Raw genomic sequence first — 27,744 nt, 5'->3', positions numbered from 1 at the left:
AATAATCTGTGTAGCATCAGTCTTACCGGAAAAGATTCAGCATGTCTGACCTGGCAGCTTGCTTCATTGCATCTGGCCCAGAGAGGGGAAGCATAGCGTCTCTATTTTTGAGTGTTTGTCTGAATGTATGGCTCTGATTCAGAAGAGGGTGTTAAGATCTCTAAGACAACACTTAGAGACTATTAGGCGTTTCCATGAGGGTTCTGGGACTCAAATCCTGATTTTCTGGAAGAGCAGCCAGTCTTAACCACTGAACCATCTCTCCAGCTCTGCCTTTATAATTATTTAAAAAAAAAGCCGGGCGGTGGTGGCGTACGCCTTTAATCCCAGCACTCGGGAGGCAGAGGCAGGCGGATCTCTGGGAGTTCGAGGCCAGCCTGGTCTACAAGAGCTAGTTCCAGGACCACCGGCACCAAAGCTACAGAGAAACCCTGTCTCGAAAAACCAAAAAAAAAAAAAAAAACAAAAAAACAAAACAAAAAAACAAAAAAACAACTTTCCTCCAGAGGTCCTTTGTTCAATTCCCAGCAACCACATGGTGGCTCACAACCATCTGTAACGAGATCTGGTGCCCTCTTCTGGACTGCAGGTTTACATGCAGGCAGAACATACCTAATAAAGAAATCTTTAAAAATAAAGTACTAAACTGAAAAAAAGCAAACATACTTACTGCAAGACTATATATATATATATATATATATATATATATATATATATATCTTATATATATATATCTTATATATCTTATATATATATATATATCTTGAAGTTTAGAGTATTTCCTACTGTATGTGTCTATGTGCACATCCTAGGCTGGCCTCTACCAGTGAGTGCTGGGATTCTAGGCATACATATACCACCACACCTAGCTGTGAAGAATCTTCCAGTCTCTATTCAATTGTCATTTCACCACTGTCCACAATGCCTTTTCCTATGTCTGTCACTGACTTATTTTATCCCACATGCTTTAATTATTAGTTAAGTCTTGGGGCAGGGTCTTGCTATGTAAGCAAGGGCTCTCAAGATCTTTTTTTTTTTAAATATTTATTTATTATGTATACAATATTCTGTCTGTGTATATGCCTGAAGGCCAGAAGAGGGCACCAGACCCCATTACAGATGATTGTGAGCCACCATGTGGTTGCTGGGAATTGAACTCAGGACCTTTGGAAGAGCAGGCAATGCTCTTAATCTCTGAGCCATCTCTCCAGCCCCTCTCAAGATCTTTCTTGCAACTGTTGCTGATTATAAACAGGTCCTTAAAATGGGGAGGGAATATCAGATTCTCAAAGGCATTTTTTTAAAAGGATTTTTATTTGATATGTATGGGCATTTTACAAGTATGTGGGTCTGTTGTACCATGTGCAGTGACCTTTGAAGCCAGAAGAGGGTGTCTGGTTCCCTGAAACTGGAGTTACAGATGTTTGAGCTACTGTGAGTGCTGGAAATAGAACCTGGGTCCTCTGGAAGAGGAACTAGCCAATATTCTTCGTTGCTGAGCTCTCTTCCCAGCCTCTCAAAAGGGTTCTTAATGCAGAAAACCTGCAAACTATGTTTGCACAAACATCTATGGCACAGATGTTTGGGGGCTCATGAAAAACCAATGCTACAAAGTCAACTTCAGTTGGTAGTGATGGCTCGCACCGTTGATCCTAGGCAGAGGCAGAAGCATCTGTTGAGTTTAAGGTTAGCGAGTCCAGGTCAGCCATAGAACATTGTGAGAATTTGTCTTTAAAAAAAAAAAAAAAAAAAAGGTACTGGTGGCTAAGGTTCCACAACTAATTTGTTTGACTTCACTGGATGATCTGAAAAAAAAAAATAAAAATGAAAACTCACAAACCCAAAGGGTGTTCCCCAGAGCAGCTGCAATGCAGCTCGAGTTAAAGTGGTTTCAGATCCGCGGATGCGTGCTGGGCAAGCATGGAACCTCAGGAAGGACTACAACTCCCACCTTGCTTTGCGCTCCAGACAAGAGTCCTACGCTAGCACGCGAGCCTACCCGCCCCTCCAGCCTCCAGTTACTGTGTATCGCGAGAAGACGGGCCGCTCCGGCGGTAGCGATAACGAGCCTTGGTGGTGGTGGTGGTGGTAGTGGCGGTGGCGGCCGAGAAGGCGGCGGCCATTTTGGTGAGGCCTCGGGAGCAGTGGCGGCGGCGGCGGGGTCGCTGGGAGTAGCGTCTCCTCTTTTTCCAACTTACTGATCGCATCTCCGTGGCGCGACTAGAAGCGGCGGGAGCACGGGGGTGGCTCTAGCGGCGGCCCTTAGGGGGATTTTAAGCGGTGAAGGCGGCGACCAAGAGGGGGCCCTCCCCCCTCCTCGGCGGGAGGGGGGGTGGTGAGCACGCCCCCGAGGACGCAGGTAAGGAGAGGGAGACAAGATGGCGGAGGCTTCCCAGCTCCCCCCTCCCCTGGCGGGTGACTGCGCGCGCATCGCCTCGCGCCTCTTCCCACCTTCCCGGGGTGCTGCGCGCGCACCTTCAGCCGGGGCCCTGGGGCCGGTGAGCGAGGCTGCCTGCGCGCGCCCATAGAGACCAAGGGGAGGGGGTTGTTAGGCCGGGTGGCACCTGGTCTCTGCGCGGCTTCCCTGCCCTCCTGCCCTTCTGCGCACGCGTGCGTGAGCGAGCAAACCCCGAGAGGACGGACCCAGGTGCGCTTCTGCCCGCCCACCAACCTGCCTCCCCTTAGGGGAGAGAGAGGAAGAGGAAAGGTTGCATGAGACGAGTAGTCCGGGCTCGTGCCCCCCATACTCCATTTATGAGAGCCCAAGGCTTGGCGCTCGAACCCTTCCTTCCTCAGCTTTTTGCGGTCTGTTGGTGTGAGGGCGCCGACGGACGCAGACTTCGGAGTCCCGCGACCCAGTCTTTGGTTTTGGGTTCTGGCGGGAACCCCCCCAGGCCGTGCGCGCCGCCGGCACACTCCGCCTCCAGCCGCGCACGCGCCCCCCCCCCCCCCCCGCTTGGCGCGCACGTTGGGTGGGGTGGGCGGCCGGGCGGGGGCGTGGCTACCGCCTGAGTGGCGAACGCTTGGGTAGAGGTCGGGGGTCAGGCTGGGTCACTGTCCTGAGAGGTCTTGGGAGACTGCAGGGAAGACTAAGGTCAAGAGTTCAAGCATCTAGGTTTCGGACTTCCTCCGGGCCCCGGAATGTGGAGGGTGAAGCCAGGCAGCGCTGCACCTAGACAGGAGTTAACTGGACAAATAATTCCGGGCCTTGTATAGTTTAACTGCTTGTTTCTGGAGCATGGGTCTCATTGGAGCCTGCCGTATGTAGGCTCTTTGTAAAGTTCTTTGGATGTTCCATCCCGCGTGTACAGATTTCGAAGATCCTTTCCATGTGACCAACTTTTTTTTTTTTTTTTGGGAACTCCACCTTCATTCCTATTAAGTCCTCACTGAAAAGGCAAACCGGCAGTCGGACATCCAGAAGGCTTTGTGAATTTCTGGATGTAACGTTTCTGTCCGTCGCTTCAAGTAGTTTAGCTTTTAAAACTTTGTGTTGTTTCATTTCCTCGCTGCCCTTATTCAACTAGAATGTACAACCCTGTGAAATTCTCTACACAAAGCACGATTCTTTGTTGCCACCACGCTTTTCAAAAAAAATATTTTGCTTTTGCATGTATTTGTGAATTCCTGGACATATGTACATGTGCCACATTCATGCCAGGTGTCCATACAGGCCAGAAGAGTGGGTTGGAGCCACTGGAATTGGAGGTAAAACTGTTGTGAGCTGCCACATGAGTGTTGGGAACCAAACCCAGAATTCTGCAAGAATAATAAATACTCTGAATCGCTCATACATTTCTCCAGAAATTCCCCCAAGGCCTAGCTGAAATCAGTTATTTTTATTTTTCTGAAGCATGAACTGTTCCTACTACTGTTATGTGAGATGACTTTGAGTGTACGGTCTCAGAAAGCTGGTGTAAGTAGTCTTAGACAGGCATTGACAAATGTGGATTGCTTGCTCACTGCTGCTTTCCTCTACTGTTTCAGGTGTGATTTCCCTCTTTACAGCACGGCGGCACCGTGGAAGTGCAGACTTTCACAGGGGGTGTGGTCTCTGCTCACACAGGTGAGCTCACTTCAGATACAATTTTGTGTGCTTATGTTAATAGAGAAACTGATAATGAGAGAGAGGTTACTTGTGGATTTTTACTCAGGTAGACTTCAAATCTTTGCATGTGTTTTCACGGGAGTGTGACGAACATGGTCCAACAGTGGAGTCGCAGCACTCCCGGGAAGAGTACTAGGAGCCCAGTGTTCTGCAGAGGTTCGGTTTTTTTTCTTTCTGGCATAGGGTCTCTCTGCAGAGCCTTGACTGTCTTGGAACTTACTGTATAGACAGGGCTGGCCTGAAAGTCACAGAGATATGCCTGCCTTAGAGTCCCAGTGCTGAGGTTAAAGGCATGGGCCAAAAACAAACAACAAAACAAAAAAATAGTTGGGTAGTGGTGGCGCACGCCTTTAATCCCAGCACTCTAGGAGGCAGAGGCAGGCGGATCTCTGAGTTAGAGGCCAGCCTGACCTACAGAGCAAGTTCCAGACAGGCTCCAAAGCTACAGAGAAACCCTGTCTTGAAGACCCCCAAAAAAAAACAAAGGCATGTGCCACCAAACCAGCTTCTTTAGTGTTTTGGAATGAAGCTATCAGGATTTAAGTTCTCCCACTATTTTCTTCTTTTTTTCTTTATTTTTGAGACAAAAAAGAAAAAAAAAAACCCTCCCATAGTTTAAACTGGCCTGAAGCTGTATAGCTGAGAATAACTGAATAGCTCTGATCCTCTTGCCTCAGTTGTACAGTTATGGCACTCAACTTCATGTGATTCTGGGGATCAAGTCTTGGGCTTTGCTAGTATGAGTCAAGTATTCTACCAAGTAACCAAGTTCTTAGCCCTTTATCTCCCCCTCCCTCCGCCTCAGTTTTTTTTTTTTCCTTAGCGGAAGGGATCTCAGTCTGTAACCCAAACTGACTTCGAATTCATAACAGTCCTCCTGCGTTAGCCCCCTAAGTGCTGAGATTATAGATATGAACCACCACACCTGATATATATCATCATCCCCCATGCACGCTCAGTTTTTTGAAACAGGATTTCCCTGTGTAGCACTGGCTGTATTGGAACTCACTCTGTAGACCTGGCTGGCCTTAAACTCACAGAAATCCAAACCTCTACCTCTGGAGTTCTGGATTCAAACAATCTTCTTCACCCTATGTCGCAAATATGTTCTTCCTCTTCTAGCTAAGCAAGTACTTCCAAGTATTTGACACGTAGTAAATGCTCAAGGAACATGGGGATAAGTAGCATATTGAGACAGGGTCTCCTACTCACTACTGTGTAACCAGGGATGACCTTGAACTCCTGATCTTTCTGCCTCTACTTCCCAAGCTTGAGATTTAAGGTATATGCCACTGTGTTAGTTTTATGCTTTGTTGGGGGATTAAACCCATGTTTTACTTGTGCTGGGTAACCAACTGAGCTACCTCACGGTCCCAGGAAACAGTTCAGCTTTTTGGAGGCTGAGCCAGGAGGATAGTAAGTCCCAAACCAGTCTGTATGGTGTACTAAGACCCTATTTGTCTAAAACAAACAAACAAACAAAAAAAACCCAACAACAACAAACAAAACCAAACAACTTTTAATAGCCTTTAATTTTATCTTTACTTTTTTTTTTTCTTTTTAATCCAACTGTAGGTGCTCCAGAGGTTGGTGGACCTGAGCGGAGGCTGGGACGCCCTGGTGGGCCCCGGGCCCTGGAAGGCAGGTCCCGGTGGCTGGTGGCCCAGAATGAGGCCAGCTCCCAGCATGCCCTGCAGCCGGACACCAGCCCCTCGGCCTGCAGCAGTGGTGATAATAACCCAGTCATTCTTCAGGCATCCAGCAAGGAGCCTGGGAGTGGGACCATGCAGAGCAGTCCCTCCCCTGCTCATCCTCAGCTCCCAATCCTACAGACACAGGTTTGAAAGTGGGGAGGGTTCTTGTGCTTATTCTCTGTGGACTAATGGACTAATGATTTTGAGACAGAAATGGTTTTACAGGTCTTATTACCTGCCTGAGGAGTTGAGTTTGGATTTTCAGATAGATTGGACTGTAACATGTCAAGCCTGTTAGATACTTTTTTTGTTTTTTTTTCAAGACGGGGTTTCTCTATGTAACAGTCCTGGCTCTCCTGGAACTCACTCTGTACCAGGCTGGCCTCAAACTCAGAGATCCTCCTGCCTCTGCCTCCCAAGTGCTGGGGTTAAAGGCATGCTCCACCACTGCCTGGCTTAATTTGTTTTTTTTTTAAGACAGAGTTTATCTGTGTACTGTCCTGAATCTCTGTAGACCACGCTAGCCCTGAACTTGGATCCATTTGTCTCTGCCTCCTAAGGGCTGAAATTAAAGGCATGTGCCACCGTGCCTAGCTTTAGAGATATACTTTCTGCTTCACATAATAATAATGTAGGCTTCCAAGGGTTCAGATCTTGAGGAGTATGGTGGCACATGCCTTTAATCATAGCAATTAGAGGCAGAGACAAGCAGATTTCTATGAGATCAATGTCAATCTGGTCTACTTAGCGCATCTTAGACCAGTTAAGGAAAGAAGGAAGGAAGGAAAGGAAAGGAAAGGAAAGACATAGGTCTTTCTTACCTTAGAGGTCGAATTAGAACAGACTGGAAATGGAGGCAGGAAAAATGCTTCTAAGACTGTAGACTCTGAGAATAGGTTAACTTCATTTGGAACTAGAACAGGGTAAACCTTAAGTGAGGCATTATTTCTTTCCTCATACTGTGGGAGTGTGGGGTTGGGGGGTATTTTTTAAATTAATTAGCTCTACATTTGCATTTAATAGGCTTTCCCTCTTAATAAGACAGGGCTTCTTGTGGAGCTGGGGTTTAACTTAATTGGTACAGTGCTTGTCATGCACAAGGCTCAGAGTTGGGCCCTGGGTTGGTTCTTAGTACTATATATACCATGTATGGTGACACATAATTGTAATTCCAGCACTTTGAAAGATGGAAGCAGAATGATTCAGAAGTTTGAGGTCCTTCTCAACTACGTAGGGAGTTCTAGGTTCACCTGAAGAACATGTGACCTTATCTAAGGAAGGAGAGGGAGTTGGATGTTTCCTTATGTACCCCAGCCTTCTGAGTCCTAGGATTGTAGACCTGTACCACGAAGGTAGCTCAGTTGATAGTTTGTTCATTTACTGTACTGACCTTTGAACTTAGGGCCTTGTACATGCTAAGGCAAACTTTATAATTGAACCATATCCCTTTGGGCTTTCAAATATGTTGCTGGGAGTTCAGTGCATAGCCTTGCACAGTCCAGGTACGTAAGCATTCTGTCATTGCTCCAATGGGTTTGATTCTTAGAATTTTTCTTAGCTTCTGGAAAATTTTGATACGTAGTCTTTAAGCATTTAGCTGGAGTAGGAATTTGATGCTCTCTGAGACTTTCTGTTTTGTAGTGAATTTCATGAGTGAGTTCATTTTCCCTATTGGGACTTTGTTTGTTTTTTAAGACAGGGTTTCTCTGTGTAGCCCTGGCTACTCTGGAACTCAGTCTATAGACCAGGCTGGCCTTGAACGCAGAGATCTGCCTGTCTCTGCCTCCTGAGTGCTGGGACATTGTTTTCAATTATTGCTTTTATGGTCAATACTGTGTAAAATAATGTATGGATATTTGAGAGTGGTGTTTAGTTCCATCCCCTGCATCTAGCGGGCTTTTTTTTCTATTATTTGAAGTTAATTTAAATTAATTACATAGGTGGATCCTTAGTTTATGTGAGTAAAATCAAGGTTCCCTGGGTGGTGCTTGTGCACGCCTTTAATCCCAGCACTTGAGAGGCGGCAGGCGAATCTTTGAGTTTGAAGACAACCTGGTCTACAGAGCAAGTTCCAGGACAGCCAAGGAAGGCTGCACTACTTCTCTCAACCACCCCTCCCCCAAAAAATAAAAAATCAAGGTTCTAAAAGAACCATTAAATTTGAAATCATAGCATTCTTTTGATCATAACACTCATGAGATACAGACAGGCCTACCTCTGTTACTCTCTATAGTGAGATTGTCTCATGGGTTAAAGAACAAAAGAAATCATGCTTTGTAGTAGTCTTGTAAAACAAGTTTTTGTGTTTGAGCTATACATCTAACCTTGTAATAGCAGTCTTGAATACAGGTAGTGTGTATCAGCATGTATGTCTTACATGTTAGATATTTACTAGAAATTGGGCTCTACCATTTTAATTACTTTGTTTTAAAAACAAAAAACCTTCATTTCCAAGCCTGGTGTGGTGGCACTAGCTTTTTAACCCAGTGTTTGGGAGGTGGATTGTAAATCCTAGACCAGACTGGGCTACATAGTGAGACCTTATCTTCAGCTGTAACAACTTCCTCCTCCTCCTCCTCCTTCTCCTCTTCATCATCATCATCATCTCCCCCTCACAAGAAACAAACCAACAAAGTGTTGGCGTTGATTAAAAAATGAGACTAACACAGTTTTTTTTGTTGTGAAGTGAAATAAAAAAAATGTACTTAAAACATTTAGCACAATGCTTATCATCTTTTTTTGTCCATCATTTTCCCCTTTTCTAGATGGTGTCGGACGGCATGACAGGCAGCAATCCTGTGTCCCCTGCCTCATCTAGTTCTCCAGCTTCTAGTGGGGCAGGTGGCATCTCCCCCCAACATATAGCTCAAGATTCCTCTCTGGATGGACCTCCAGGCCCTCCAGATGGTACCACAGTTCCTCTGGAGGGGTTCAGCTTATCCCAGGCTGCTGACCTAATCAACAAGGGCCCAAAGTGGGAGAAGAGCCATGCAGAAATTGCAGAGCAAGCTAAACATGTATGTATTGGGAAGGCCAATGAAGATTCATGGGAATTGTCTGACTTAATTCTATTATGCCATAGATATTTTTTGTGTCTTTGTTTTTAGCTGTAAGTTCAGGATGTGAATTCCTTCTTTATCTTGAGTATATTGCTTGAAGTAAACCAACCCCTCTCTCCCTTCTTCCCTTTCTTTGAGGGCTGGGGAAATGGTTCTGTATTTTTGAGCACTGGTTAGTCTTCCAGAGGACCTGGGTTCTATTCCCAGTACCCATATGGTAGCTTGTAACTGTTTTTAATTCCAGTTCTAGGGGATCCAGTTCTCTCTTGTGCACCAGGCAATCAAGTGGTGTTCAAACATACTTGCTGGCAAAACACTCATACAGGAAAGAAAGGGACCAACCTTCTTTCTTTCAGACTAAACTGAGATCTCATATATGCTAGACGAGTGTTCAATTTTTTTTTTTTTTTTTTTTTTTTTTTTTTTTTTTTTTTTTTTTTTGGTTTTTCGAGACAGGGTTTCTCTGTGGTTTTGGAGCCTGTCCTGGAACTAGCTCTTGTAGACCAGGCTGGTCTCGAACTCACAGAGATCCGCCTGCCTCTGCCTCCCGAGTGCTGGGATTAAAGGCGTGCGCCACCACCGCCCGGCCGTGTTCAATTTTTTTTAAAGTTTAATTAGTATAATTTTTTGTGTATATGAGTATTTTGCCTACGTGTATATATATACTACATTCATGCCTGGTCCTCCTGGTGTTCAGAGAGGACATCAGATCCTCTGGAACTGGGAGTTAGAGCCACTATGATGGTGAATATCAAACTCAGGTCTTCTGCATGAACAATTGCTCTTAACCACTGAACCATCTTTCCAGCTATAGGCAAGTGTTGTTATCACTGAGTTATACCCCAGTTTTTATTTTTCAGAATAAGAGTGTCTGTTAAGTTTACTCTCAGACTTTGTTTTCTTTTCACACTCCTGGGGACTGGGGACTGAACTCAAGCCTTTACGCATACTAGGCAAATTCTCTACCACCAAGCTGTACCCTGAGTTCTGTTACCAGACTTAAAGTAAGAATTAAGCAGGTGTGTTGGCTCTCACTTTTTTTTTAATATTTATTTATTATGTATACAATATTCTGTCTGTGTGTATGCCTGAAGGCCAGAAGAGGGCGCCAGACCTCTTTACAGATGGTTGTGAGCCACCATGTGGTTGCTGGGAATTGAACTCAGGACCTTTGGAAGAGCAGGCAATGCTCTTAACCTCTGAGCCATCTCTCCAGCCCCAAGAGGACAATTTTGTAGAGTTAATTTTCTACCTATAAGCCGGGCGATGGTGGCGCACGCCTTTAATCCCAGCACTCGGGAGGCAGAGGCAGGCAGATCTCTGTGAGTTCGAGACCAGCCTGGTCTACAAGAGCTAGTTCCAGGACAGGCTCCAAAACCACAGAGAAACCCTGTCTCGAAAAACCAAAAAAAAAAAAAAAAAAAAAAAAAAAAAAAAATTTCTACCTATACTTGGGCTCTGGTGATAAAACTAAGGCCATCAGATTTGGGTAGCCATGCTGTAGTGATTCCAGTGTATCACGGTCCTGTACATACACACACATACACAAACTTGTTATTTTCCTAGTCTGACTTCCCTTTGTGACTGAGGATGACCTTGAACTCCTGATCCTCTTTTCTGTCTGCCTCTTTCCTGCCTTCCTTTTCTTTCTTTCTTTTTTTTTAATATTATTTACTTGTTACATATACAGTGTTAGCTGCATGTATGTCTGCCATACAGAAGTGGACACCAGTTCTCGTAGGTAGTATGGTGAGCCACCATGCGGTTGTTGGGAATCAAATTCAGGACCTCTGGAAAAAACAGACAGTGCTCTTAACCTCTGAGTCAACTCTCCAACTCTCTTTGGTCCTTTTCTGTTTGATTTTGATACAGGATCTTAATTCTAGTTCAGACTGCCATAAATCTAGAACTAAGTATATAACTCCCTGTGGCCCACCCATCTCAGCACTCAAAGTGGTGGGATTACAGTTGTTAACACACCTGATTTAGTCTAAATTTTTTTAAAACTACTTGTTAAACAGTTTTTTTTTTTAAATTAATGTTCTTTTCTTTTTTTTTGGTTTTTTAATAAGAAATTTAATGAATTGCAAAAGCTTTTCGTAAAAATAAGAGCTTTTTGTTATTGGTAGCCATTATTAATCTAGTTGCATGTATCTTCAGTGTTTTCCCATAAGATAAGTTTTTATAAAATTATTTTGTGTGACTTGTACTCCATCTGCTATTTTTCTGGTTATCCCTCCATGGTGGAGAGCGTTATACCTGCTAACTATAACCTGTAGCTCTGTCTCCAAAATAGTCTTTTTTTTTTTTTTTTTTTTTTTTTGGTTTTTTTGAGACAGGGTTTCTCTGTGGTTTTGAAGCCTGTCCTGGAACTAGCTCTTGTAGACCAGGCTGGTCTCGAACTCACAGAGATCCGCCTGCCTCTGCCTCCCAAGTGCTGGGATTAAAGGCGTGCGCCACCACCGCCCGGCTCCAAAATAGTCTTTTTAAAAAAATAAATACAGCTGGGCTGTAGTGGTGCACGCCACAGTTTTTAATCTGGAGGCAGAGGCAGGCGGATTTCTGTGAGTTTGAGGCCAGCCTGGTCTACAGAGTAAGGTCTCGGACAGCCAAGGCTACACAGAGAAATTGTGTCTCAAAACAATAGCAACAACACAATGTGTATAGGTATTTGTGCGTGTGTATACACTTGCATGTGCAAATCAGATGTCAGCATTTAATTGCTTCTTGTTTTTGTTTTCTTTAAAACAAGGTCTCAGAATGTAGCCCTGATTGGTTTGGAAGTTGCTATGCAGAGTAGGTTAGTCTGGAACTCAAAGAAATCTGTCAGATTCTGTCTCCCAAGGTCTGGGATTAAAGGCATGCCTCAACATACTAGGCTTCCTAGACCTGTTTTTGATTGCCAGTTCTTTCTCAGCTGTACGATCTCAGAAACACATTTGATTTCCCAGCTATTCCCCACACCATCTGCCAAAAGAATCTATTACCTTGTAGAATTTGTAGGAGCATAAAACAGTCCATTCAGGGGTCAGGAATTCAACCATGGCAGTGAGTTGGCTTGTATGTCCAGGAAGTCTTTTTTTTTTTTTTTTTAATTTATTTATTATATATACTCGCCAGGAGATGGCGCCAGATCTCTTTACAGATGGTTGTGAGCCACCATGTGGTTGCTGGGAATTGAACTCAGGACCTCTGGAAGAGCAGCCAGTGCTCTTCTTAACCTCTGAGCCATCTCTCCAGCCCAGTCCAGGAAGTCTTGATCAATGTCGTTACCCCCCATTAGGAAGCTGAAATTGAAACTCGGATTGCTGAACTTCGAAAGGAGGGATTTTGGTCGTTGAAAAGACTACCTAAAGTACCAGAGCCTCCCCGCCCTAAAGGCCATTGGGACTATCTCTGTGAAGAAATGCAGTGGCTTTCTGCTGACTTTGCTCAGGAGCGCCGATGGAAACGAGGTGTGGCCCGGAAGGTATGTCCTGTTTGCTCTACTGTCTATATATTTTTCAGGTGTGCCTCTGAAACCTTAATGGTTATCCAGGTGGTGGTGGCTGCACACACTTTTAATCTTAGCACTAGGGACATAGAGGTAGGCAAATCTGTAAATTTGAGACCAGTTTGGTCTACAGAACAAGTTTCAGGGCAGGAAGGGCTACACCAAGAAACCGTGTCTTGACCCCCCACCCCTCACATCCCCCATACTCCCTAGCAAAAAAAAAAAAAAAAAGTAAGAAAAATGAAACTTTAATGGGTGAATTATTTAGAAGGTGAAAGAGATGAAATTATAAATCCCTTCTTGGTGTTTTCTGCATTTAGAGGCAGTTTTTAACATCTGTGTTTTCTTACCCATGATTGTCTTTGATTGGGTGGATAAGTAGATTTAGCTTGAGTGATTTTATCCTGGGTATTTATTTCTATAGGTGGTACGTATGGTAATCCGGCACCATGAAGAGCAGCGACAAAAAGAAGAACGAGCTCGGAGAGAGGAACAGGCCAAGCTGCGCCGAATTGCTTCTACCATGGCCAAGGATGTTAGGCAGTTCTGGAGCAATGTGGAGAAGGTGAGGAGTGAGGTTGGCCAAAAGGAGATGGCCTTGCCTAGGTTAGAGGGAGGCATGTTGATAGGACTGACCAGAGTTTACCAAGGAACTCAACACTGCAATTCCAGTTCTTTATGATACTTCCTTATATATTGGACCTTTCCACCACCGAATGTCCCAAGGAAGAAGAAATTCTTGGCTTCCTTTTCCTCAGTTAAAACTTTGAGTAGCATCCAGAGATCTGTTTTATAGTGTCAAAATATATGTTGTGCCTTTGGGGATGAGGAGGACTCCTTGACTCACAGACCATTTACTCTTTGTAGGGTGTGTAGAATGTTTTTTCTAAGATATGTTTTTGTTTACCTGCCTATGCCACCAAAGTTCCTTTTGCTTACATGTTAAGTTGTAATTATCTCTGAAGCCCTTCTCTCCCTTTTTGTGTTTGTGATTGGTTCTAGGACTCCCCGTGGGTATCTGATCTGGAGATGCTCAAGTCCAGTATATAAAATGCATATAATATATGAACAGATAATTGTGGAATTTTAAATATTTCTAGGTCATTTATGATGCATATTTTGGTATAAAAGTACTACATAAATAGTTGTCATGCTATATTATTTGAGATAGGTATAGATCTGCATTTCACAGGTTGGCTTTTTTTCTTCCAGTTCTGAGACAGGGTGTCATGTAACTCACATTGGCCTCAAATTTGATGTGAACGCAATGATAACCTTGAACTCCTGATCCTCCCATCTTCTAAGTACCCTTTATTGTTGTTTATTTTTGAAATAAGACTTTCATGTAGACCAGGTTTGCTTCAAATTCACTATAGCAGAGGCTGATTCTTTTGTCTGTTTCCTCTCAGGTGCTGAGTTCTAAGAGTATAGTATCTTGGTGGTTAGTCTAGAACTCATCTTTTTGTCAGTTTCCATTCCTGGCTACCATGTTTGCTTTGTAGTTTTTGAGACAGGGTCTCCCTATATAACGTCCCCTGGCACAGAGCCATCTTCAGTCTCCTGAGTTCTGAGAATGTGCTATCTAACAACACCCAGGCTTGAAATTATTTGAGGCAAAGCAGTTCTTTTATTAGCATTTACTTATTGTATGTGTATGTAGACTTGAGGAGATACACCATGTTACACATGGTGAAAGTTAAAGAACAATTTGTGGGAGTCTGTTTTCTGTTTCTACCATGTGAGTTCTAAGGATTGAACTCAGGCCATCAGGCCTCCAACTCATAGAGATCTATCTTCCTCTGCCTCCTGAGTGCTGGGATTAAAATATGTGTCACCAAGCCCATCTATAGCTTTAATTTTATTAACCTAGGTCCTTGTGCTGCTAAGTTGGTGCATTGATCACTCTGTTTTGACTTCAAGCTTTATTTTTTTTAAATTGTTTTTAAGACAAGGTTTCTCTGTGTATGCCTGGCTATCCTGGAACTCACTCTGTAGATTAGTCTGGTCTCAAACACACAGAGATCTGTCTGCTTCTGCCTCCTGAGTGCTAGGACCAAAGGCATGTGCCACTACTGCCTCACTTGAGGTCTGTTTTTTTGTTTTGTTTTGTTTTTTGAGGTTGGTTGATAGGCTTGGCTATTCACACATGGTCTTTCTACTGCTGTTGCTTGCCTTGTTGTTAAAGAATACATACATACACTTCCCCCCAACTAGGGCTTTGTTTATGCTTGGCATGTGTCTTCCCACTGCTCTCCACTGGTAGCCCCCATACTCTATTATTTATTTATTATTTTGTTTATATTTAGTTTTTCAAGACATGATTTCCTCTGTATAACCCTGGCTGTTCTGGAACTCACTGGAGTAGACCAGACTGGGCTTGAATTCAGAGATCTGCCTGCCTCTGCTGACACTATAAATGTGTGCTATCACTGACCAACCACTTTTTTTTTTTTTAAAGGTTTAACTTCAGATAGAATTGCTAATCTTCTCCAGGTCCTTGATACTAAGTTGACCTTGCATTTATTCAGTTTCTGGGTTTTTTTTCTTTTTCCAGAAGTACTATTTAAATCATAAGCCCCTTAAGAATTTTTAGCTTTAATTTCTAAATGACTAGGCCAAAGCCTTTCATAAAGGTAGTCTCCCTAAATATTTGGCTAAAAGAGTATGTAAATTTAAAAAGTGAATATATGGGTGACTGATGCCTTTTGTGTTTATGGTAGGTGGTACAATTCAAACAACAGTCCCGGCTTGAAGAAAAACGTAAGAAAGCCTTGGATCTGCACCTGGACTTCATTGTGGGACAAACTGAGAAGTACTCGGACCTTCTGTCTCAGAGCCTTAACCAGCCACTAGCCTGCAGCAAAGCTGGCTCCTCCCCTTGTCTTGGTTCTTCCTCAGCAGCATCCAGTCCTCCACCCCCTGTTTCTCGGCTGGATGATGAAGGTGTGTGTGCTCTTTGGTCCTGTTACTTTTCCCAAATGCCCTTTCCAGAGCTGAAAAACCCACCCTGTGGCTTGCAGGGCCCGTGGATTTTGTGACCTTGTTCTCCTGCTATAGATGGGGACTTCCAACCCCAAGAGGAAGAAGAGGATGATGAGGAGACCATTGAGGTTGAAGAACAGCAGGAAGGCAATGATGCAGAGACCCAGAGGCGTGAGATTGAACTGCTTCGACATGAGGGAGAACTGCCACTGGAAGAACTGCTGCGTTCCCTCCCCCCTCAGCTATTGGGTGTACCTTCCAGCCCCTCTCAAACACCCTCATCTCATGACAGTGATACCCACGATGGGCCTGAAGAAAATGTTGAAGAAGAACCGTCTCAGGATTTGGAGGTACATATAGAAGAGGTACAGAAAGGAAGATTCAGAGAGGAAGTAGATGGAGTTTCAGCTCTCAAATCGTGGTTGTGTTCTTAGGTTGATCCCTGATTTTGAGAATCTGAATTAAAGACAGTTGGGGTTTCATTGCTAGGGAAGATGATGATTTGGGTCAAGTTGCAGGTTTCTAATAATAAGCACATTTATTGTACTTTAAATTTGCAAGGGAAGGGCTAGGGAGATAGCATAGTTGGTAAAGTACTTGAGTTCAATTCCCAGTTTCCCACACAAAAAAGGTTTGTGCAGTGGTATGTTTCAGGAGTTTTGGCTTTAAGAGGCAGAGACAGGAGCATCCTTGGGGCTTGCTGCCTAGCTAGTCTAACCAAATCAGCTCCAAGTTCAGCCAAGAGTGATTGAGGAAGACAACAGATAATGAACTCCGGTTTCCACAAGCATGCACAAATGTGCAAACAAACACGTATACACACATATATAAATTGTTTGGTCATATGAATTTGGGAATTGTGATGTTCATCCTAAAAATCTCTTCGAACTAGATGTAGTGTTATATGCCTTTATACCAGCACTCAAGAGGCAGTCAGGTAGATCCTGGAGGCCAGTTTAATCTTCATAATGAATTCCAAGATAGCAAGAGGTACATAGTAAGATGCTGTCTCCAAAAAAATAAAATCTCTGGCTGGAGAGATGGCTCAGTGGTTTAGAGCATTGCCTGCTCTTCCAAAAGGTCCTGAGTTCAATTCCCGGCAACCACATGGTGGTTCACAACCATCTGTAAAGAGGTCTGGTGCCCTCTTCTGGCCTGCAGACATGCACACAGACAGAATATTGTATACATAATAAATAAATAAATATTAAAAAAAATAAAATCTTTTAGACCTTTGTACCATGGGGTTCTAATGCATATTAAGGGTCTTTTAAAAATTACTATTATTATTATTTTTTGAGCTTATTTTTTAAAAAAAAAAATTTATATGGTGCTGGAGAGATGGCCAGTGGTTAAGAGCACTGGCTGCTCTTCTAGAGGTCCTGAGTTCAATTCCCAGCAACCACATGGTGGCTCACAACTATCGGTAATGAGATCCGGTGCCCTCTTCTGGCCTGCAGACATATGTGCAGACAACATCTTATGCATAATAAATAAATCTTTTTAAAAAATTTTATGTGCTCTTTTATTTGTAATTATGTGTAGATTTGTCTTTCTCTGTGGATATGTATAATTGAGTGTGGTTGCCAACAGAGGCTAGTCTTCGAATCCCTTGAACCTTGAGTTACAGATTGTTGTGAGCTGGTTCCTTTGGAAGAGTAGCAAATATTCTTACTGATAAGCCACCACCCTTCATTTATTTACTTTTAAATTTCATTTTATTTATTTATTTTTGAGACAGGATTTTGCTACGTGGTTCTGGCTGGCCTAGCATTTATTTAGACTATATGGACCTAAAAAAACTTACTAGAATTTTGTATTTGTGGGTATACATGTGGAAATCAGAGGGCAATTTTGTAGTGTTGGTTCTAGCCTTTGTTTACATGAGTTCCAGGAATTGAGCTTTGGTTGTCGGGCCAGCTAATGACCATTTAGCCATTTTGATGGTTCCCTCACTCCTTTTCTTCCTTTTTTCTCTTCTTTTTTCTGTTTTGTTTTGTTTTCGAGACATATTTACTATGCATCCCTGGCTGGCTTGGAACTCATTGTGTGGACCAGGCTGGCTTCAAATTAAAAAAGCTCTGCCTCTAGAGTGCTTGGATTAAGGGCTTGAGCGCGCATACTTGGTTCCACTTTATTAATTTCCTAGCACTTTCACAGGTCCTCCCTCAGTCAGTAGGGTCAGGATTTGGTAGCTGGTGCTGAGATAAAATCCTTGATTACATCCTTGCCCTGATACTGTATCAGTGCAGCTGTTAACTCAAGGGAACAGTAATGCTTTTCTGATCTTCAACTCTGTGTCTTTCAGGGTTTTATTTATTTTGTTTGTTTTTGCTTGTTTTTGGATTTTTGAGAGAGGATTTCTCTGTGTAATAGCCCTGGCTGTCCTGAAACTTGCTTGTTGACCAGTCTGGCCTCAAACTCAGTGATCCCCCCTCCGTGTACTGGGATTTAAGGTGTGTGCCACCATAACTGACTTTTTTGTTGTTACTGGTTTTTGACTCTGGCTGTCCAGGAATTCACTATGTAGACCAGGCTGGCCTTGAATTTACAGACTTGCCTCTGCCTCCCAATGCTAGGATTAAAGGCTTTTGCCACAACACCCCAACTTTGTGCTCAAATGTTGAGTCCTCCCACTTTTTATCCTTTCCCATACAGGTAAACCTTCCACCTTCCTCTGTCACACAGCACAACCAACAGCGTTGGCATCCAGATGAAGATGATGAAGAGTTTACTGCTAATGAAGATGAAGGTCAGACCGGTTTTGTCTTTTTTGTTGTTTGTTTTCTTGGAACAGGGTCTATTGTGTATCCATGATTATAGACCAAGCTGGCCTTGAACTAAGATCCACTTGTGTCTCCTTCCAAGTGCTGGGATTAAAGGCCTGTGTCAACATGCTCTGCTCTCTTGTAGTTAATTAGGTTTATTCTCTCACCTTCCCCCTTCCCTACAAATCCCTTTCCTACATTTTATGTCTTTGTTTTGTTTTCCACTGAGTTTTTAACCACAACTATGTGTGTGACTGTGGTTTTGGAACTATCCTTTTGGCCTCACCAATGGAAACTTCATTCTCTTTTTGTAGCAGAGGATGAAGAAGACACCATAGCAGCTGAAGAGCAGTTAGAAGGAGAGGTGGATCATGCCATGGAACTGAGCGAGTTGGCTCGAGAAGGTGACATTTACTGGATATTTTACTGAAAATCTACTTTCTGTCACTACTCTGTGGAAAATTGGTGGATGAAAAGACAGTAAATCAACTGGGCAGTGGTGGTGTACACATTTAATCCCAGCACTTGGGAGGCAGAGGCAGGTAGATCTCTGCGAGTTCAAGGCCAGCCTGGTCTACATGAACTATTTCCAGGACAGGCTCCAAAGCTACTGAGAAATCCTGTCTCGGAAATTAAAAAAAAAAAAAAGACAGTTGATTAGATAGTTTTCTCTTTGTAGTTCCAGTTACTGGTTATTACATATGTTTCTTATGTATGTAGGTGTAATGACCAAGAAGATTTGTAAATGAAAGGCACTAAGTAGGGAGTGTGTGTTCATGATAGGAGTTTGAACTAATTGGTCTGAGAGCTCAATTGAAGGGTTACTGTAGCAAGATACAAGTTATTTGACCAGAATTTTAAAAGAGTAGTTTAGTGGCTCAGGTGACAACGGTAGGTTCAGCATTGGTGGCTTGGTGTCTGAGAAGTGAAGATCTTGCCAGCTGAGGCTTGAGCTCAGACTGGTAGGAGAGTTTAGATATGGCACCCTTTCTGAGAAATCAGTGGGGCCTTTGGAAGAGAGAGAAGCCTAAAGAGAATCCAAACGTCTGGGAGAAGACTAAAGAGCACCTGGCTGCCTTAAAGCAGAAACAAATTGAGCAAGTCACCTGAATATTAAAAACACACAGTCATCCACTGAATAGCCTGTATCATTGCCCATTTCTATAGAAACACAGTTTCTGAATACTATTCAGTTTGTGTGCTACTAGCAGATAATAAGTTACAATCAGTGAAAAAAGGTGTTTGTGTGTGTGTAAATTTTTTTTCTAATTTTATTTTTACATGAGTGGGTACTGTCCTTATGAGAATGCTGTACTTACTCTGGTTGTTACAAGTATTGGTTTTATTATCTGGTGCTAAAGGCAAACTCTGTAGACTTCCTGTAGATATGGGCCTGGGAGTTGGAGCTTAGGTTAAATAAACAAGTACCACTCAAATAACTCTTTCCCAGTCCTAACAAAAGAACCAAATTTTACTTCTCTTCTCCCTATCAGGTGAGCTTTCTGTAGAGGAGCTACTACAACAGTATGCAGGGGCCTATGCCTATGATGCCTCAGCTCCAGGCTCAAAGCATAGTGAAGAGGAAGATGAGGGTGAAGCCAATAGTTACGACTGTGAACTGGAGGAAACAAGAGAAGTTGAAGAGGCTGCTCAAGAAGATAGTAGCAATCAGTCTGGTAAGTATGTAGTTCAGAGGATAACTGGGGTTGGCAGCTGTTGGAGAAACAACTTACTAAGCTTTTGTTTGTGATTTAGATTCTGCTGAAGAGCAGAGTGAGGATGAGGAAGATGAACATTCAGAGGAAGAAGAAATGAGTGGGAGTTCACAGTCAGAAGAGTCTGAGTCTGAGGATGCTCAGTCGCAAAGTCAAGCAGATGAAGAAAAGGAAGAAGAAGATGATGATGATTTTGGGGTGGAATACTTGCTAGCTGGGGATGAGGAAAGGAGTGAGGCAGATGGAGGCAGTGGGCCTCCTACCCCAGGTCCCACCACTGCTCTAGGACCCAAGAAAGAAATTACTGATATTGCTGCGGCAGCTGAAAGTCTCCAGCCTAAGGGTTATACGTTGGCCACTACCCAGGTATCCATAGGTTATGATTCTTTTTCTCATATCTTGAGTTTACTGTTTCCTACAAAAATGCCTCATATTCACCATGTGTGGTAATTTCCTCTTTCTTAGGTGAAGACACCAATTCCACTTCTTCTACGGGGCCAACTCCGAGAGTACCAACACATTGGCCTTGACTGGCTGGTTACCATGTATGAGAAAAAGCTTAACGGCATTCTTGCAGATGAGATGGGACTGGGGAAGACAATCCAGACCATCTCCTTGCTTGCTCACTTGGCCTGTGAAAAAGGTAGATACCTCCAAGGGTCTCTTAGCTAACTACTGGTAGGACATCTTATTTACTGGAGATTTTCCCCGCAGAAAAGTACTGCTGTCATGGTAACCTCCTTGAGTCTTGTCAGTAATGATATAAGGACGACAGCATAGGTGCTGAAGTCTTAAGTAGCATCAGAAGATGCTAGTCAGGGTCTGTTTAAGAACCAGAGCTAGCCGGGCGGTGGTGGCGCACGCCTTTAATCCCAGCACTCGGGAGGCAGAGGCAGGCGGATCTCTGTGAGTTCGAGACCAGCCTGGTCTACAAGAGCTAGTCCCAGGACAGGCTCCAAAACCACAGAGAAACCCTGTCTCGAAAAACCAAAAAAAAAAAAAAAAAAAAACCCGGAGCTACAAGGTTTACACAGTCTTTTTTTTTTTTAATTTATTTATTTATTAAAGATTTCTGTCTCTTCCCCGCCACCGCCTCCCATTTCCCTTCCCCTCCCCCCCCCCAGCCCGAAAAGCAATCAGGGTTCCCTGTCCTGTGGGAAGTCCAAGGAACCCCCACCTCCATCTTAATATGTCTTTTCTTTTGCTAAACAGGTAACTGGGGTCCTCATTTAATCATTGTTCCTACCAGCGTGATGTTGAATTGGGAGATGGAATTGAAACGTTGGTGTCCAAGCTTTAAAATCCTCACTTACTATGGAGCTCAGAAGGAGAGGAAGCTCAAGCGGCAGGTTTGATCTTCTGTGTGGTCACTTTCCTTATTAATGTCCTTCAGTTTTAGATCCTTATGTTAATTACTTAGCCTTATTTTCCTGTTGCTTCATTCTCTTGCTGGTACTATTTAATTTCTCACAATCTGATTTCTGTCTTTGAGTACTTTAACATGTCTTCCCTTTCCCCTTGTATTTTTCTGTGTGTTTTTTCCACTTTATTATATGCTGCTTTCTTTCTCTTTGACCTCTTAGGGCTGGACCAAGCCCAATGCTTTCCATGTGTGTATCACATCTTACAAGCTGGTGCTACAGGATCACCAGGCTTTTCGTCGCAAGAACTGGCGCTATCTCATTCTGGATGAGGCTCAGAACATCAAGAATTTCAAGTCCCAACGGTGGCAGTCACTGCTCAACTTCAACAGGTAAAAATGAATATAGAGATTTGTCGGAGAGTTGTCTTGAATGAAGGGTTGGCTGCTGGGTTAAGAGTATATTAAGAGTCGGGTGATGGTGGTACACACTTTTAATCTCAGCACTGGGAGGCAGAGGCAAGCGGATCTCTGTGAGTTCAAGGCCAGCCTGGTCTACAGATTGAGTGCCAGGACAGCTAGGACTGCTACACAGAGAAACCCTGTCTCGAAAAACCATAAAAAGAAAGAAAGTTGGGATTCTCCTGACTATCTTCATTCTAATTCCTTCTCTCTTTACAGCCAGAGGCGCCTGCTCCTGACAGGAACTCCCTTGCAGAATAGCCTCATGGAGCTGTGGTCCTTGATGCATTTCTTGATGCCACATGTCTTCCAGTCTCATCGAGAGTTCAAGGAGTGGTTCTCTAACCCTCTAACTGGCATGATTGAGGGAAGCCAAGAATATAATGAAGGTCTAGTCAAACGCCTTCACAAGGTAGGGCCTATGTTGTTTGTAAAAGTATTAATAATAATAAAAATTAAATAAGGACAGTAACCTAGTAAAGTTTTAGAAGTCAGTGCTAGGCTGAACTAAGTTGTCAAACTGTACTGTTCTAGATAATAACCATTGCCAAGCTGAGCTGCTTTGCATTAGATACTCTTTGTTTTCTGTTGTTGTTGTTTTTTTTTTTTTTTAATTTTCTTTGGATCTTGATACTGTGCTATGATTTCTCTTTATCTGGATAAACTTATTTTTTAGGTTTTTATTTTTATATGTATAGTGTTTTGCCTGAATATGTTATTTGCATTACACACTTTGCCTAGTGTTCAAGGAAGTCAGAAGAATGTGAATACTCTGGTAATGAGTTATAGATAGTTGTGAGCCTATGTGATGCTGGGACTTGAACCCAAGTTCTGTGTAAGAGCAGCCAATGCACTTAACTACTGAGCCATCTCCAGCCCCAGTCTAGACTTTTTGAATGTGTGTGTTTGTTTGTTTGTTTGTTGTTGTTGAGACAGGCTCTCTCCATGTAACTAACCATGGCTGTCTTAGAACTTCATATGTAGAACAGGCAGTCTGGCCTTGAATTCACAGAGCTGCGTCTTCCTCTGCCTCATGAGAACTGAGATTAAAGGCATGTGCCTCTATGCCCTTTTGTGGTCCTTGAAATTAAATTTAGGGCCTTATTGCACGTGCTAGGCATGTACTCTATCACTGAACTGTATCTCTTGACTCTTTCTGTTGAGGATGTTGTCTCTGGCTTTTTCAGCTTTTCAACAACATATTTCAACATTCTGAAGCACCCCGTCCGTTTCTTTTTATTTTTTTTCCTTTGGTTTTTCAAGGCAGGGTTTCTCTGTGTAGCCCTGGCTGTATTAGAATTCACTCTGTAGACCAGGCTAGCCTCTGCTTCCCAGGTGCTGGGATTAAAAATATGCACCATCACTTCCATGTGACTTATTTTTGTGTGTGTGTGTGTGTGTGTGTGTGTGTGTGTGTGTGTATGTGTATACACTCATTGGGGACCTTGGAGCTGAAGTTACAAGCTGTTGTAAGCCACATAACATGGATACTGGCAACAGAACTTAAGTCCTCCACAAATCTTTGCATTTATTTATTTATTTTTGTTTTTTTTTTTGAATCAAGATTTCTCTGTGTAGCTTTGGAGCCTGTCCTGGAACTCGCTCTGTTTGGAGCCTATCCTGGAACTCGCTCTGTTGACCAGGCTGGCCTTGAACTCACATAGATTCACCTGTCTTTGCTTCCCCAGTGCTGGGATTAAAGGTGTGCGCCACCTCTGCTTGTCTTCAGTATGCCCCCTTAACCACAGAATAATTTTTCCTTTGTTCTGGTCCTTTGATCTTCCCAATCTATATATTTCACAAGCATACTCATTCCCAAAACATTGTGTGGTAACAACTCTTTTGCTTGTGTTTATAATTGCTTAAATTTCCAGATGACTTGCTCAGCATTCAGGTTTTGGCTAGCTGCATTTATTTATTTGTTTGTTTGCTCGTTCATTTGTTTGTTCTAAAGATTATGTGTACAGTGTTCTGCCTGCATATACACCTGCAGGCCAGAAGAGGGCACCAGATCATATTATAGATGGTTGTGAGTCACTATGTGGTCGCTAGGAATTGAACTCTACCTCTGGAAGAGCAGCCAGTTCTCTTCTGAGCCATCTCTCCAGTCCTGTTTATTATTTTTTTTTAAGATTTATTTATTTATTGTATGCCTTTATTCCAAAAGAGAGCATCAGATCTCAGTATAGATGGTTGTGCACCACAATGTGGTTGCTAGGAATTGACCTCAGGACTTCTAGAAGAGCACCAGTGAGTGCTCTTAACCTCTGAATCATCTCTCCAGACCTACTAGCTATTTTTGCTTTTGAGATAAGGTCTCAATAGTTAGTGATAGCTGGCCTGAAATTCACAGAGAAGACCTTGCTGCTTCTTTCTCTTGAATGCTGGGGTAAAAGGTGGGTGTCACTATACCTAGCTGTTTTTCTTTTTCCTATAAAAAGCAAAACATTATTTTATGACACACTTTTAGTCGCGGCCCTTAGGAGGCAGAGGCAGCTGGATCTCTTGAGTTTGAGGACAGCCTGGTGTATATAGTGAGTTCCAGGATAACCAGGCCTGTATAGATAAACCCTGTCTCAAAACAACAAAAATAGATTTAAAAACAAATTGCCTGGCATAGTGGCACATGCCTTTAGTCCCAGCATTCAGGAGGCAGAGGCAGATAGATTTCTGTGAGTTCAAGGACAGCCTGATCTACATAGTCAGTTCTAGGACAACCAGAGCTACATAGTGAGACCCTGTTTTTTGTTTGTTTGTTTGTTTTTTAGAAAAAGAAAAAGAATAACATTATCCCCACCCCCTTTTAAAGGAAACAGGATCTTTCTGTGTAGCCAAAGCAAGGCTTGAATTTAAGGCTACTCAGTTTCTGAGTTGGTAGTATATAGGATCTTTCTTGATTTTGTTTATTTTTTGTTTGAGACAGGCATAACAGTCCTAACTGTCCTGGAACTGTGTTCTGTAGACCAGGATGGCCTGGAACTCAGTCTGCCTGCTCTGCCTCCCAAGTGTTGGGGTTAAAGGCTAGTGCTATTGTAGCCCGCTGTACGTAGGATCTTTAATTGATAATTTCTCTTGAGGTTATTCTGTTCTCAGCACATATTTTTGGTGTTATCACTCTATCTCCTCGGTCAGTTATATCATCATTTGACAAAGTGACAAAGTCAATGGATTAAAGGCCTGTGCCACTACTGCCCAGCATTTTTTTTTTTTTTTTTTTTTTTGAGACAATGTCTCTAAGTAACCCTGGCTGTCCTGGAACTGGATCGGGCTAGCCTGAACTCATAGAAATCAACCTGCTTTTGCTCTTTTTTGGTTTTTTGAGACAGGGTTTCTCTGTGGCTTTGGAGCCTGTCCTGGAACTAGCTCTTGTAGACCAGGCTGGTCTCGAACTCACAGAGATCCGCCTGCCTCTGCCTCCCGAGTGCTGGGATTAAAGGCGTGCGCCACCACCGCCCGGCCTGCTTTTGCTCTTACAAGATTTTATACCCTGATTACAGATTTTTTCACCTCTAGAACTTTAGACTGTAAAAGCCAGTTTCTCCCTACCCCCAAAGTATTGGCAGTTGAGTCCAGTGCCTTAGACATGTTAAGAATACTCTCTCTTTCACTGAGTTGTATATTGCTCAGAGCCACAAGTTTTATTTAGCTTCTCACCTGGGTTATTTATTTACTTGTTTGTTTATGTTACTCCTTTGGTGAGGATTTCATTAGGTTGCCCAGATTGGTCTTGAACTCCCAGATCCAAGTAATTTGCTTGCTTCACTCTTTCAAAGTGGCTGGGTTTACAGTCACACAGACTTAACATGCCTGGTTTATTTTTGTAGGCATGTAACAAAGAGTCATTCCTCCAAATGTAATTTGAGTCATCTCTCTTTCAAAGTTAATTTGCTCTTGGTGCATCTTTGTATGTTGTGGTACAATTATTTTTGTGTTCATCTTCTCTGTAAACAGTAAGTTACATGAAAGGAAGATTTGCATCTGTGTAATTGGTATCTGACATGCCTGCTGACATTTTGCTGATGAATTAAACCTGTACTCTGACTATCCTGGGCCCGAAACGCATCTGATCTAGATGGACTATGGGGAGCTTAGTGCCCACTCTTCTGTTAGCACCCTGCTTATTTGCCTTTAGGTTCTGCGACCTTTTTTGCTTCGCCGAGTAAAGGTGGATGTTGAGAAGCAGATGCCCAAAAAGTATGAGCATGTTATCCGATGCCGGCTTTCCAAGCGCCAGCGCTGTCTCTATGATGACTTCATGGCACAAACCACGTAAGGGAGGACTGAGGGTAGACCCTGGTACTCTGGGTTAGAATGCAGGTAGCTGGCAGAATGTCCTTTATTGATTTTTCCTCTCTCCCCAGAACTAAGGAGACACTAGCTACAGGCCATTTCATGAGTGTCATCAACATTTTGATGCAGTTGCGGAAAGTCTGCAATCATCCAAATCTATTTGACCCTCGACCTGTTACCTCCCCTTTCATCACCCCAGGCATCTGCTTTAGCACCGCCTCTCTGGTGCTAAGGGCCACTGATGTCCACCCACTCCAGGTATGTAGTTGCCCCTAAGGTTAGTGATTTCTTATCTAAACTTCCTACCTCTTATTTAGTGTCTGACCTTTGGCATATTTACTATTTCCATATTTCATCAATCAGTACTATTTTCCTATCTTCATTATTTTCTAGCCATGTGACCTTTGGCAAGTTAATTATTAGCCTGAGCTTCCTTGTTCATAAAAACAGGGATTATAGAGCCTAGCCTACAATATGCTGGAGAGTCAAGTTAACACTTTTTGAAAATGTCTGTCATTTCTATAACTATTTGATAAATACTAATTTTTCTTATTCCCTTTTCTTCTTTTTTTTTTGTTTGTTTTTTTTTTTTTGTTTTTGAGACAGGGTTTTACTATTTATCCTTGGCTGATTTGGAACTTACTATATAGACCATGCTGAACAGGTCTGCCTGCCTCTGCCTACCCAGTACTGAGATGATAGGCATGTACCACCAGGCTTGCTCTTTTGGGATAGGGTCTCATCTATTCCAGGAAAAGTTCAAACTCCTAATTGTTCTGCATCTACCTTCTAAGTACTGGGATTACAGGCATGTGCTGTCAGCCTGAATTCCCTTAATTTTGTAACTGTGAACCAGACTCAACAAATTATCATTTTAACCTATTTTAAGTCTACATTTCAGCAACATGAGGAATTTCTGTTGTGTAGTCATCCCCACCATCCATCTTCAGAGCAGCTTTTGTTTTCTTAAGCTGAAACATTATACCTGTTGAACAACTGTTCCCTTTCTCCTCATCCCCGACATCTGTCATTCTATTCTACTCTGTTACTATTCTGAGTACTTGATGAAACAGAATCATAAGGTACTTATTTATTTATACCTTAGCATATATGTAAAAAAATTCCTCCCCGACACATTTTTAAAGTTAATACACCTTAAATGAGAATGTTAGGCCTAGGGTATAGCTCAGTTGATAGTGTGCTTCCTTAGCATACACAGATCACCATATCAACTGATCATGGTGGTCCTTACTTGAGGTGTGAAGGTTAGAGGATTAAAAATTCAAATGCATTCTCAACTATATAGTTTTAGCCTAGCCCTGCAGTATCTGAGACTTTGATACCCTGCTTTCAGTACCAAAAAATGTAGGGGTATTTTTATCATTCAGCTCATAATGGCATAGTTTTTAATCCCAGTGTTTAGTAGCAGTGTAACATACAGCGCCACTCTTTCTCCCCTAAATAAATGATATTGCTATTTAAGAGACTGTGGTTACCAAGAGTATAAAGGTCACCACAAAACACTTTCTTAACATATATTTGCATTCTCAAATGTGAACTAGATAGAGACTGGGGTGGGAAATAGCTCCTTGGAGATGCTTTTTTTTTTTCTTGAAGTACAAAAAAGGCCTGGAGTCTTAATCTTCAACAAAGTGGTACTGGCTTTCATATTTACAAATAGCCTGAGAAATGTAGCAGGCTGTCAGATCGCCTTTCAGTTCCTATTTCAGAGCCAACTACTGAGTGAAAGTAGCAGAGTTACTCTTGGGACTTCTATCAGAATCATGGCGCTGTTTTGAATGTAAATCTTGGT

At 42.8% G+C, this 27,744-nt stretch overlaps 1 protein-coding gene, 1 long non-coding RNA gene and 1 other non-coding gene across 6 annotated transcripts in view; 2 read left to right on the top strand and 1 right to left on the bottom strand.

Moving 5' to 3' along the window:
- Positions 1-1,295: 1,295 nt before the first annotated feature.
- LOC121458005 lies at positions 1,296-2,612 on the bottom strand. Its single transcript, XR_005975797.1, has 3 exons — positions 2,476-2,612; positions 1,952-2,261; positions 1,296-1,805 (listed from the first exon to the last, which is right to left on the bottom strand). It is a non-coding gene; the product is annotated as an uncharacterized LOC121458005 (long non-coding RNA).
- LOC121458002 (Snf2 related CREBBP activator protein) overlaps positions 2,224-27,744 on the top strand; it is a 52,015-nt gene continuing 26,494 nt past the window's right edge. For 2 of the 4 annotated variants that reach the window (XM_041667116.1, XM_041667113.1), the window contains exons 1-18: positions 2,224-2,359; positions 3,988-4,066; positions 5,684-5,946; positions 8,568-8,819; positions 12,145-12,330; positions 12,779-12,919; positions 15,075-15,297; positions 15,412-15,686; positions 17,995-18,088; positions 18,419-18,508; positions 19,598-19,780; positions 19,860-20,185; positions 20,285-20,462; positions 21,032-21,168; positions 21,403-21,572; positions 21,861-22,053; positions 25,774-25,910; positions 26,003-26,189. In XM_041667116.1, the coding sequence (XP_041523050.1) occupies positions 5,893-5,946; positions 8,568-8,819; positions 12,145-12,330; positions 12,779-12,919; positions 15,075-15,297; positions 15,412-15,686; positions 17,995-18,088; positions 18,419-18,508; positions 19,598-19,780; positions 19,860-20,185; positions 20,285-20,462; positions 21,032-21,168; positions 21,403-21,572; positions 21,861-22,053; positions 25,774-25,910; positions 26,003-26,189 (2,826 nt within the window). In that variant the 5' untranslated portion in view covers positions 2,224-2,359; positions 3,988-4,066; positions 5,684-5,892. Of the gene's footprint in view, positions 2,360-2,546; positions 2,648-3,987; positions 4,067-5,683; positions 5,947-8,567; positions 8,820-12,144; positions 12,331-12,778; positions 12,920-15,074; positions 15,298-15,411; positions 15,687-17,994; positions 18,089-18,418; positions 18,509-19,597; positions 19,781-19,859; positions 20,186-20,284; positions 20,463-21,031; positions 21,169-21,402; positions 21,573-21,860; positions 22,054-25,773; positions 25,911-26,002; positions 26,190-27,744 lie in introns of those variants that run through there. The other 2 variants (XM_041667115.1, XM_041667114.1) reach the window with 2 other exon arrangements.
- On the top strand, positions 17,482-17,610 carry LOC121458184. The gene has a single exon (XR_005975822.1). It is a non-coding gene; the product is annotated as a small nucleolar RNA SNORA30/SNORA37 family (small nucleolar RNA).

This window comes from Microtus oregoni, unplaced genomic scaffold, assembly GCF_018167655.1.
Source record: "Microtus oregoni isolate MIOR12 unplaced genomic scaffold, Mior012 000016F_ref0000370, whole genome shotgun sequence".
Classification (NCBI taxonomy): domain Eukaryota; kingdom Metazoa; phylum Chordata; class Mammalia; order Rodentia; family Cricetidae; genus Microtus; species Microtus oregoni.
This window is presented reverse-complemented; position numbering and strand designations above follow the sequence as displayed.